Here is a 12096-nt window from a genome sequence, read left to right on the forward strand (position 1 = left end):
TACTCTTGGGTGGAAATTCTGTCATTTTTCTCTTAGTCACCAGCACATCACAATAGTTTAAGTCCAAAATTCTGGTTAATATCAAATGTTACATTTCAGGGGATATCAGAACATTTTTTTAGAATTGGAGATCAATTAAGGCCAGAGATATGAAAGAGCTGGATCCTATTTCCTTGCTGTGATTTGGTTTTCATACTTCAGTCTTGTAAGAGAAGCTATATTAAAGGTTTCTTTGCTCAATTGCCATAAGCATAAGTGGCACTTCAGATTAAATTGTTTATAGCTTTCAATATCTCCTTTTACCATTTCATGAAACCATAGTGAACTTGACATCTTTTCTTTGTGGGAGGGCTACTTGACATTTCCATAGGCACAGAGAATTATGTCCCAGAATGTGAAATACAAGTTAAGTGGTTCCCAAAGGCAGCTGACAACATAGAAATGAACTCATCATGATAAATTTATTTAGCACACAATTATGGCATAAGCATTGAAAGTGAAAACTTTCATTTTAAACCCTTGCTAAAATGCAGCAATACCAGTCTACTGCAAATGTCAACATCTCCCTGAGAGCACTGATCCTGATTCCCAGAAGCCAAAGATAGAATACTAAAAGAAAACCTGGAAATGCAGGTTGAAGTGGAGTAATTTTTTCCTTCTCTACATTTCAAGAAATAATAAATTAAAATGAAGTTCTTTTCAAAGTATGTGGTCATAAGTGATTTCCCCCCTTATGGAGTTAATATTATGTAAAACAAATAAGAAGGTCACAATAGGCAAATAAAATTTCCCTAGGATCCCACAAGAGACTTGGACTGCCATTGCCAAGGTTCTTTCCTCTTGGGTCTTGGCAGAGGTGTAGGGAAATTCTCGATGCTCTATAAAGCCTTCAGAACCCACAGATCTCACAACGGGTGTGCCTAAGAGTACGGCAGCACTGCCCAGGAAGGTGGTGGGTGCTTGGGCCCCAGGGTGCTGGAAGGGGCAGCCCACTGCCAGGCTGGGCACAGGCATGGTCTCAGTGGCCACGGCTGTCGTCTCCCCTGGTGCTGGCCATCAGTGTGACAGCAGTGTGGTAATCTGGGCCCATTCGCTACTTCCAGGTGCAGGCAATGGGTTCCTCACATCTATTCAATACCTGAATCATGTTTTTCTACTTCTTCCCACTTTAGAATCAGTGAAGAATTTGTCTTCACATTCGACCCGACTAGAGGCTGCTGAGCTGAGGTAAGTGTTCCCTCCGAGAGCATCCTCATGGGCAGCTCTGTGTCAGACTCCTATGGCACAGTGATATTTATCTCCAAATGCTCCATGCCTCTTCTTTCTATCCACTCTCAATTCCCAGCAATCAGTTTGGATGGTATTCTCCTTTTCTGAAATCTAAGTGCAGTCAGCTCTGCAGCAAGTGGGTGAATAGATTCTTCCTACCACTTCTCAGAGATATCCCATGGTGTTGGACCAAAAATAAGCCCACGATCTGATCCCAGTCTTTAGGTCCCTACCATGCTCCCTGATATCCCTGTGCTGCAGACTCTACAACCTCCTGGCCCTTTATTTATGACAGTGATTACAAATCTGCTGCTGTCTTGGCAAGGAATGAAGGCTATGTGTCTACCACTTTTGAATTACTTGGAAACTACCTTCATAGAGAATCCAGACAAAATTAGAGGAAACAGTCTATGTAGCTGGCACGTGAGTGGAGTGAAGCTAGATGTTTGATTCTAAATCACTGGTAAAATCTGCTACGAAGGGTAGCCTGTTTGAATATGCTGTAGTAGAGTAAAACTGTCACGGGTAAAAGGGTCCATAGGTTCCATACGAAAATAATACACTTAAATAGCATCATGCCTCCCACCAGTGCATCATAATTAGTGCCTATCAGGCTTTATTTAGTTCATGAGAAATAAGGAACTATCTCCCTCTCTTTCTCTTTTGCTTCCTCTAGGAACACAAAGTTACTTGTGTGAACAGGTCTGGTTAAATATATTCATTTTTGTTTCTTTATCAAACATCACGAGCTGGAATAATGTTCTTTCTTCTCTTTGTGTGCATCTTTAAGTGTCTGCCATTAAGTGTCTTCCAACTCTTCTACCAATCTCCGGTGGAGTGTCATCCAAACCCACCCTCTCACATCAAACCCAGGGTGCATTGTGAGGTCACTATCGTGCTCCTGACAAACATCAGCAATCACTTCTCGTCCTTAGTAGAAGATGGCCCCGGACCCCTTGCTGCTGTGTGTGTAGGGCCCCCTGATCTGGCCCTTGACAAGCTTTCCTCCCTGCCCCTTCCTGTTCATTCATCAGTTTGCAGCTCACGCAGCATTAGGCCATGTGTAGGCGTTGCTTGCCTGAGTGTGCCAGGCTGTTTTGGAGCTCTGTGCCTGTTCCCACTCTGATTCATATGCCCAGAATGCCTCTTCTTGCTTATTTATACCTTAGACCTTATCCCAGGATTATCTCATCTCTAGTGCATTTACCAAACAGTTCGAGATGTGTTCATTTCCGCTTGGTACATCTGATTAAATACATTCTTCTGTCGTATGGTTTTCTTTTTTTAATCTTTAATGTTCTGCTCCTAGAATGGAATTTTGGTGGATGAGAGAACATCTCCTAAAGTATTACATTTTATATTTAAGTGCAAAAAAGTGGTGGTCCAATCTGATTTTCCTCATTGACATGTGAGTCACCCGGGTGGTTAAGGGTGTGCCTTTGTGTAATTCCAAGTTTATCACTCTCTATCTTGGAAGTGTGACTTCATATGTCTGTGAAATGAGAATGATTACATTTCATCAACCTTATATTGTGGATGAAATGGGATATTGTTTGAAAATCAAACTTCCTGGCACCTGGTAAATGTTCAATAAATGATTATCGGAGGATATTGTAGACTGTTAAAACTAATCAAAACACAGCCCTACCAAATTCTTGTCCATGGCCATTTCCTGAACTATGAGAAAATTGTCTATAAAAATCCTGTTTCCCTGTCTTAGAAAATGGCAAAACTTCTAAGTAATAAGCCATGTTCTTGAGATTTCCCCTGGCTTCTTTCTCTCCCCCACTCCCACACGCAGACCATCAATTACTGTTAAAGTCTTCGCGTCTAAAACGCACCTAATTCTATCTACTTCTCTGCAACCACCGCAGTCAAGGTCACTGTTGACTCCTCTCAAGCAGGCTCACTCTTGGCTCTGGGAAGTGCACCTTGAATGACGGCTGTCTTTCCTTAATGAAAGTCATTTCGTGCTTCACTCACCTTCAGACCCTTGTTTGTGTCCTCTTACATTTAGGACCCTTATTTAGAGCCTTTATTATGACCTGGAGGACCTTGCCCGTTCTGGCCCTGCCTACGTTTTCCACCTCTTCCTGGCTCGGTTTCCACTCACCACGGAACAGCAATGGCCTCATTTACTTCACTCTGCAAAGCACTGAGTCCTGAAATCCTCCTCTGCCCCAAAGTCCACATTCCAGATCACACTCCCATTATTATCTGTTTTTTTTTTAACCTTCATAGAAAATGTTTCAGGTTTACTTATTCATTTATATATCTGATTCTTAAAAAAAAAAAAAAAAAAAAAACCTCCATGCAGAGACACCTTTCTCACCCCCAAGAACCCAAAGCTCCTGATAGCAAGGCTCACGTCTGCCTTGCTCACCACTCTGCTGGGCTCATGGTAGTTACCCTCCTCCCTTCCATTGTCCTGACTCACCTTCTTTCCTGCTCTAATATGAGCCCCTTCCATGCTGATTGTAATTTATAGTTTATGTGAAATGTCATTTGCATGATCTCATTTGTATTTTGATTCACAGAAATATCAGCTGAATTCACTTTAATATTCACATTTGTGAAAGAGGAAACTGGGTCTCAGGGTAAGATTTCAGGGTCACATTGCAGTACCTGGGACAGACCTGGGACTAGAATGAGGTCATGTTTATTTCATACTGCAGAGCCCAACTCCTCCCATCTCACCTTCTCACATGCTTCACAGACGATGACAGCTACTCTCCATCTCCAGCAATGCTAGGAAAAGAAATAGTATGTGAAGGATAAATGAGTTGTCGGGAAGAACTTCCAGAGTTCAGAGCAGGTGGTGGGACAGGAAGGCTGGTGTATCTCTTGAGACTGGCAGTTGTCACATGGAGCACCGAGGTTTGATAGTCACTTGGGTGGTGGTTGTGAAGATAGCCTTGCATTTTAGCTAGAGCTTGGATTTAGACTTAAGACTTGAACACAATTCGTGTCCTGCTATCAGTGGGAACTTGGTAAGTTACTTAATGCCTACCCAAGACACAGTTTCTCATTATTTCTTATTCATCATTAAAATGGATACAACAAAACATGTGAGATTATGTAGTAATTAAATTATGTTTGCATAATGTATCCAGTTCATGAGCTAACCTAGAACATGCTATTAATAAATAACATTGTTGATAGTCAGAGAAGGCAAGGCTAAAGACTCTAACTGAATCATGGACTCTGACCAAATGACGCTTTCCCCCAGGAGAGCTAAGCCCTGTGTCCTCAATATGGAGGTGCAGAACCAGACCCGGGTCACCAAGTTCATTCTGGTGGGGTTCCCCGGGAGCCTGAGCATGCGCACAGCAGTGTTCCTGATGTTCCTTGTGGCCTATATTCTGACAGTGACTGAAAATGTGATCATTATTCTGTTGGTGCAACAGAACCGGCCACTGCACAAGCCTATGTACTTCTTTCTGGCCAACCTGTCCTTCCTGGAGACCTGGTACATCTCTGTGACTGTGCCCAAGTTGCTGTTTAGTTTTTGGTCTATGAGCAACAGCATCTCCTTCACGCACTGTATGATACAGCTTTACTTCTTCATTGCGCTCATGTGCACAGAGTGTGTTCTCCTGGCTGCCATGGCCTACGACCGGTACGTGGCCATCTGCCGCCCACTCCACTACCCCACCATCATGAGTCACTGGCTCTGTTTCCGACTGGCTCTGGGTTCCTGGGCCATTGGCTTTGGCATCTCTTTGGCAAAGATCTACTTCATCTCCCGCCTCAGTTTCTGTGGCCCCAATGTCATCAATCACTTTTTCTGTGACATCTCACCAGTGCTGAACCTCTCCTGCACAGACATGTCCATAGCTGAGTTGGTGGACTTCGTCTTGGCCCTGGTCATCTTCCTCTTCCCACTCTCCATCACTGTCCTGTCCTATGGATGCATTCTGGCCACTGTTGTACGCATGCCCACGGGAAAGCAGAAAGCCTTCTCCACGTGTGCTTCCCACCTTGTGGTGGTCACCATCTTCTATTCTGCCACCATCTTCATGTATGCCCGGCCCCGAGCCATTCACGCCTTCAACATGAACAAAATCATTTCCATCTTCTACGCCATCGTCACCCCCGCTCTAAACCCTTTCATTTATTGCCTAAGAAATCGAGAGGTGAAAGAAGCTCTGAAGAAACTCATCTATGGCCAAGCCACTGGATCTGACTAGTTTATTAGGATTGATCAGAAAAAAAGGAAGAGAGATTGCCTGCCCTGTCTGCGGACATCCTTCCCCTTTTAGTGCCTCAGCTGGACATCCACTGGGCAAGCCTGCCATCCCTGTGCCCTCAGCAATCCCAGCCCGGGGTCACCTCTGCACATGGGCTCTGTGTTCTGTGGGGAGACACACCATGTAGAGAGCCTGGGGAAAAGAACCGCCTTTGCCTGTGACCCAAGTGGAGTTTCTAAGATTGTGAGTAAATCAATAGCTGAGTTAAGTGAGGTGAGGGATGGTGGAGTCAGATGTTTCTGGAATGAGCAAACATTAAGAGCTCTGAGGTCAACAGATCTGGTGGTGGCTTCCTTTCCCACCTTCCTGACTGACAGGGAACCACTCCCTCGCCAGTCCCATCTCCAGGTGCAGGGAGTAAATCATGGCCGAGGGACTAGAGGCTGCTCTTTGAGTCTCTCTAAGACTTTTGCCAACACCTACTCACCTGTCTGAAATCCCTTCCTACTTCAGATAGAGGGCTTCTTTCATCTGTGAGTGATCATACCTTCTACAGATACACTTGGTCTTATATAATTCATATGGTTGCCTTGGTTGAATTTTATATCTCCCTGTAAGATGTTTGACTAACAATGTTCAGCTGTATCCTCTAACAGATGAGCATAAAATAGATGATAAATAACTGTCATTAAATATATTAATTGCTGGATAAATTTGCTCTCATTGTTCTCTCTCTCTCTCTCTCTCTCTCTCTCTCTCTCTCTCTCTTTTCCAGATCCCAGTATTTTCTCATTCCTCTTTCTTTTTCTTTCACTTTTTTGTCCTTTACTCTTTCTACATTCATATAAGATACAAGGTAACAGCCCAATTTTAGGATTTGGTAGGGATTTTCTTTCTGTCCCAGTGATTCTCAAATCATTTATTTATCCAACACTCTACACGCATACACAAGACCTTTTTCATCAGGCACACGGATGTGCCATCCTTTGTTCACTGTGTTGCCAATGGCAACAGGAGCTCTACTTTAAGCAACATTCATTATAACATGCCCACATCAACAGGAATGTAATGTTTTATATGAATAGTTTCAAACAGAAGCATGTATTACATTTGCAACATCTTTTATCTAAGTACAAACAACACTTTCAAGAGCAATTTCTCCTTATTTTCAAGTAAGAAGCATTATAGGTAATAGTATGTGCTCCATTTTATAAATTGCCAGAACAGATGTTCCAGGATGTAAATCACATATTCCCATAAACAGCGGGGAGCAGAGGTCAAAGCCCAGATCTCCTGACTCAGCCTTGGGTCCTCTCTCTCTGGCATGTGGGGTTTCCCAAGAGCAAGACATTCCTCTTCAGAAAGTGCAAGATGATTGTTAAAGGGACATAGCTGGAATCACGCATGACTATACCTGGAGCACAGCTAAGAAAGTAAAAATGCATGAGTGTGAAGTATAGAGTCAAAGAAAGAAAAGACACAAAGGTGAACTAGATTCATACCTCACTTTGGAGAACAAATGTACAAAAGAAAAGATGCTTAGAATGGAAATGATTTAATGTTTGCTCCTGGAAAGTATTTTTGACCCTTAATACCATAAATTAGCAATTATGAATATATTTCCATTTGAAACCCATTTTTTAAAAAGAATTATTTTCTGGAGACTTCAGTAAGTCAAGCCATGATGGCACAATCATGTGGGAATATTAAATATGCACATTAATAACAGGCAAAGACATGTTCTATAGGGATTAGGAAATAAAGGATGAAAAACCTGGCAAAAATCTGGGTCGTAGGCCCAAATCTTTTTTTATTGAATGACCTTGGAAAAGCCATCTAACTCTCTGAAACACTGAGTGCTTATGCGTAAAATACCAACTATAATACTTGCTCTACCTGACTTATAAGATCAGCTAATGTGACACCAGAGACCTTAACTATTAAATATCTTGGGCAGTGTAAGATCAAAGCAAGCTGCCAGTTGGTTAGGGTTTATCTGGGGAAAAAGTTGGGAAGAACATGCTCTCTGACCTTCTAGAGATGCCCCGTACTACCTGGGCCCCTGATACCTACTCCAGGAAGCTACAAATGTAAGGGATGGTTGTTCCCTTATTATTTCCACAGGTGCCCGGGTAACAAAAAGTGTAGAAGTAGGGTTCCTTGGTAACTTCTATTAAGTTGTGTTTCAAAGAATAAATGAGAGTCAGTAATGCAGCCTTGACCTTCCTGTGAAAGGAACTCCTACGTGCGTAGAAAGCAGAGGCCCAGATATGATCTTTGTGGGAATCTACCTCAAGAGAGAAAAGATGATTTATTGCAGTCTAGCAGTTCACATAGGAACATGCTGTTTATAATGTGTCACACACCAAGTAAACTCAAACTTTTAGACCGGTCTGCTTGGTGTTAGTTGAGTTTGTGAGGTAACTGTGACCCAAGTCTAATAGTCCGTTTTCAAAGTTTACCCAGAAATCAAAAGTGCTGAAGATGTGGGTTTTAACACCAAACCTAGTATATGCCTTAATACACTATATTCATTTAGCTAATATTTACTAAGTATCTACAATTTTTTCATAGGGATACAATAAGAACAAAATACAAAAGCTTGTTGCTGTCCTGAGTAGGAACAGATAGCAGACAATACATTTTTACACACATAATACCTACATACATAGGGCTGTAGGTTGAATGGAGGCTCCCAAAAAGGTATGTTTATATCCTCAGTCTGGAACTTGTGATCATGAAACTTATTTGGGAGAAGGATGTTTGAGATGTAATAAAGTTAAGAATCTCACAATAAAACTCTTCAGGGTTTCTGGTTGGTGCAGTCCCCCAGTCCAATGACAAGTACCTTATATGAGAGAGAAGGGGAGGAGACAGAGGAGACAGCCATGAGAAGATGTAGGTGGAGACTGAGGTTAAGCATCCACATACCAAGGGATGCCTTGTGCCACCCCTTCCAGAAACTGGAGACACAAGTAAGGGTTCTCCCCTAGAGCAGTCAACTCAGCCCTGTTGACATTGTGACTTCAGATCTCTGGCCTCCAGAATTGTAAGAAGATAGTTTCTTGTTGTAAGCCACCACGATTGTGGTAACTTTTTACAGAAGCCGCAGGATCTGAATGGATAGAGCAGTTCAGGTGGCCATAATAATTATGTGAATAATTATGTGGGGGATGTGGAAGGATAACAGGAAATACTGAAGGAGATTCGAAGATGGTTGCAGAAGCTCTTACAGAGGAAGTGGCATTGGAGTGAGAGTGAGGGAGGAAGATACATGGCCACTTGGACAAGGAACACTCCAGGCAGAAGAAACAGTAAGTGCAAATGTGAGATCATAGTCATGTGTCTGAGGGACACTGAGGATACCATGAGGCCGGAACAGTGAGCAAGTGTAGTTGGAGAGAAGGTGAGAGACAAGAGGAGGCCAGGCTGGGTGGAACTCTGCGGTCCAGGGTCAGCATTTGGTTTTAGTCAGCTTTGGCTTGCTGTAACTAAAATCCCAACAAGAGCAACGTAGAGGAGGGAAAGTTTATTTGGGGTTCACAGTTTCAGAAGTCTCAGTACGTAGAAGGCTGACCCTTTTGCACTGGGCCCACATTGAGGCAGCACATCACAGGGGAAAGGCACAGTGGAGGAAGCAGAGAAAGAGAAAGGGCGGGGGGTGAAGAAGTGGCCTCAGACAGAACAACCCTTCCAGGTCAAATCCTCAGTGACTCACCTCCTGCAGCCATGCCCCATCTGCCTACAGTTACCACCCAGTCATTCAAATTAAGATGGACTGGTTAGGTAATCGTTCTGACAATCTAATGCCTTTACCATTGAATGTTCGTGCATTAACAGAATTGATGGGAGAAACCTCACAGCCAAACCATCACATTCCATCCCAGGCCCCCAGAAACTCACATTTATCTTACAATACAACATGCATTTAGACCATCTCCAAAAGTTCCACATTTTAAACAGTTTCAGCATTTCCCCAAAGTCTACATTTAAGTCTCCCCTGAGACTTAAGGCAAACTCTTAATGTGAGCCCCTGGAAAAATCAAAAGCAAGTTACATATATCCAATAGACAGTGGCACAGAGTAAACATTCCAAAAGGGAGGAATGGGGGCATGGAAAGAAGGGATGGGACCAAAGCAGCACTGGAACCCAGCCAGGCAAACAGGTCTGGTGGGTCCATGCACAGCACCTAGGACAGATGTGGTGGTGACGCTTTCTTTCCTAAGGGCTTGAGCAGCGGATCCTTTGACTTTGCTGGTTGCAGGGCACATGGACTCTCTTCAGCCTGGCTCTCTGCAGCCAGCAACCTTTCTCAGCAGGCAGTTTACTTTATTGCCATCTCTTACTTCCTAGGGTCTCCATGCCAGCTTTGGCTTCACCTTCACAGCTCTACCCATGACCCTCTCCAGGGCAGTCCACAGGGTCAGTGACGCTGCTACACGTTTTCACTTGAAATCTTGGTGGAAGCCTCTGACCCCTTAATGTTAACCTCCTGATTTCCTGCAGCACCAGTGCCATGTGGATAATGCCAAAGTCAGCTGCCAGCTTGCACCATAGCTGGGCCCCTGAAATCATGGCTGCAGCAGCAGCCTCTGGAGTGCTGGTGTGGCTTAGCAAAGTGAAACAACTTGCTAGGCCTTCTTCTGTGAGAAGGGTGCCCCCATGATCTCTTCTCCAAGGAATGTTCTCTTCTGTATACCCCCCACCCCCAGTGAGTATGGTCTTGCAAATTCCTGAAATGCCCTCAAGGCATCTTTTCTATGTCTGCATGCAAATTACTTAGCCTCCCTTTAGGGGCTGAACTCTCTTCCATGAGCACAACTTCCTTGGTCCCAGCTTTACATGCACTTTTCTGGCCAACCTTCAAGTTTTTAGGACTCTTTAGCTTTGTTTTTTCTGCTCTCAATCCTCATAATAAACATGGCTAAAAGCTGCGAGCAACATCTATGCCACTGATTGAATGCTGTGCTTGCATCACTTTTAAATTTAGGCTCACATACATTCTCAGGACATAGACACAATGTAAACAAGTTCTGCCAGATTTTAATACAAGTGGTTATTAGTCCAATTCCAAATAGAGTGCTCATTTCCCTCTAAGGCCTCCTGAGCACAGTGTGCACTCTTATTGGTGTCCTGTTCTCTGAGCTGCCACCAGAATCTCCCATTAATCTCCACTTACAATATTCTAAAGCTTTTCCAGCCTGCATTTCCAAACTTCAAAATTCCTCCCTCTTCCCAACCAGCTTCAAAAGATTCTGAACCAAATGATCAGGTTAGCCACAGCCGCAACCCCACTTTTGTTATCCGTTTCCGTTTTAGTCTGCTGTTGCAGGACTGTGACAAAAATAGGCTTGACAAGAACAACTTAGAGGAGGACAATTTATTCAGGGATCATCGTTTCAGCCACAGTTGACTCCATCGCTATGGGCCCAGGGTGAGGCAGCACATCACAGGGGAGGAACCCCGTGGAGGAAAAATTGCTCAGCTCATGTCAAGGTCAAGAAGCATAAAGGGGGATTGGAGCTCAGAAAGCACATCCTTCAAGGGCATGCTCCTAGTGACTCAGTTCCTCCAGCCATGCCCCAGCTGCCTACGGTTACCATCCAGTGACTGGTTAGGTCACAGCTCTTATAATCTAATGATGTTATCTCTGAATTACTCACCTCAACAGATGCTTTTGGGGGATACCTCATATTCAAACCATAACATGCTGTTCTTGGCCTTCAAAAGCTCATGTCAATCTCACATACAAAATTAATTCCGTCCATCTTCCAAAGTTGCATGTTTTTAACCATAACAGATACAGCCAGATAGTTGGCCAGGGTGTTCTTTGGCTGATTTTCCTGGGCTTGCTCATGCATTTGCAGTTAGCCTGTGTGTTAGTCGCTGGGAACTTGACTGTGATGGACTCCCTCCATGTGGCCTTTTATCCTTTAGCAGATTAGCTTGACCTTGTCACATGGCTCTCACAGTTTTCCAAGAAAGAGAGAAGATTACCAAACTTCTTAAAACCTAGACTCAGTGCCTGCATTCTATTGGCCTAAGCAAGCCCATACTAAAGAGAGAAACAGACTCCACATTTTCCATGGTGAAGGCTGCGAAGAATTGTGACCTTTGTGATAGCCACAGAAATTTCCCCTGAAACAAAACCAAATTTTACAAAATGAAATTTTCCAAATTACTTTCCCCGTCTGGAGTGTGAAACATCTCATTTGTAACATCACATTTATAAGAGGCAACCACAAAAATGAAAATCAATACTCCCATAATGCTGGTGGTAAAAGATGTAGGAAAGGAGATGAGGAAGCAGAAAAGAGAGTTTAGTTTAAAATCTTTAAAGTTTTCATTTCAGTGAAAATGCTAGTGTCCTAAATATGCATGGGTCACAGCATTTCCACAAATTGGGCACCCCTGAGACAGCACCCACAAGGGATCATCACAATTATGCTTTTTGACCATGCACATTTATGATCATGACTCCAAGATGAACTGCAACCCTACTTCAAACAGCAAAGGTGAGTTTTGCCAGAATTTTAACTTAAAAATAAGTTTGGTGGCACTGGGGTTGTGGCTCAGCAGTTGAGCACTTGCCTAGCACGTGCGAGGCTCTGGGTTCTATTCTCAGCACAACATAAA

The 12096-nt window shown here is 43.5% G+C and overlaps 1 protein-coding gene across 1 annotated transcript; it reads left to right on the top strand.

The window, feature by feature from the left end:
* The first annotated feature begins 4384 nt into the window (after positions 1-4384).
* Or6b1 (olfactory receptor family 6 subfamily B member 1) lies at positions 4385-6065 on the top strand. The gene has a single exon (XM_005326622.4). It carries the CDS (start codon positions 4467-4469, stop codon positions 5457-5459), a length of 993 nt encoding a protein of 330 aa, XP_005326679.3. The 5' UTR covers positions 4385-4466; the 3' UTR covers positions 5460-6065.
* The last annotated feature ends 6031 nt before the right edge of the window (positions 6066-12096 follow it).

Source organism: Ictidomys tridecemlineatus, chromosome 2, assembly GCF_052094955.1.
Source record: "Ictidomys tridecemlineatus isolate mIctTri1 chromosome 2, mIctTri1.hap1, whole genome shotgun sequence".
In the NCBI taxonomy this organism is placed as follows: Eukaryota; Metazoa; Chordata; class Mammalia; order Rodentia; family Sciuridae; genus Ictidomys; species Ictidomys tridecemlineatus.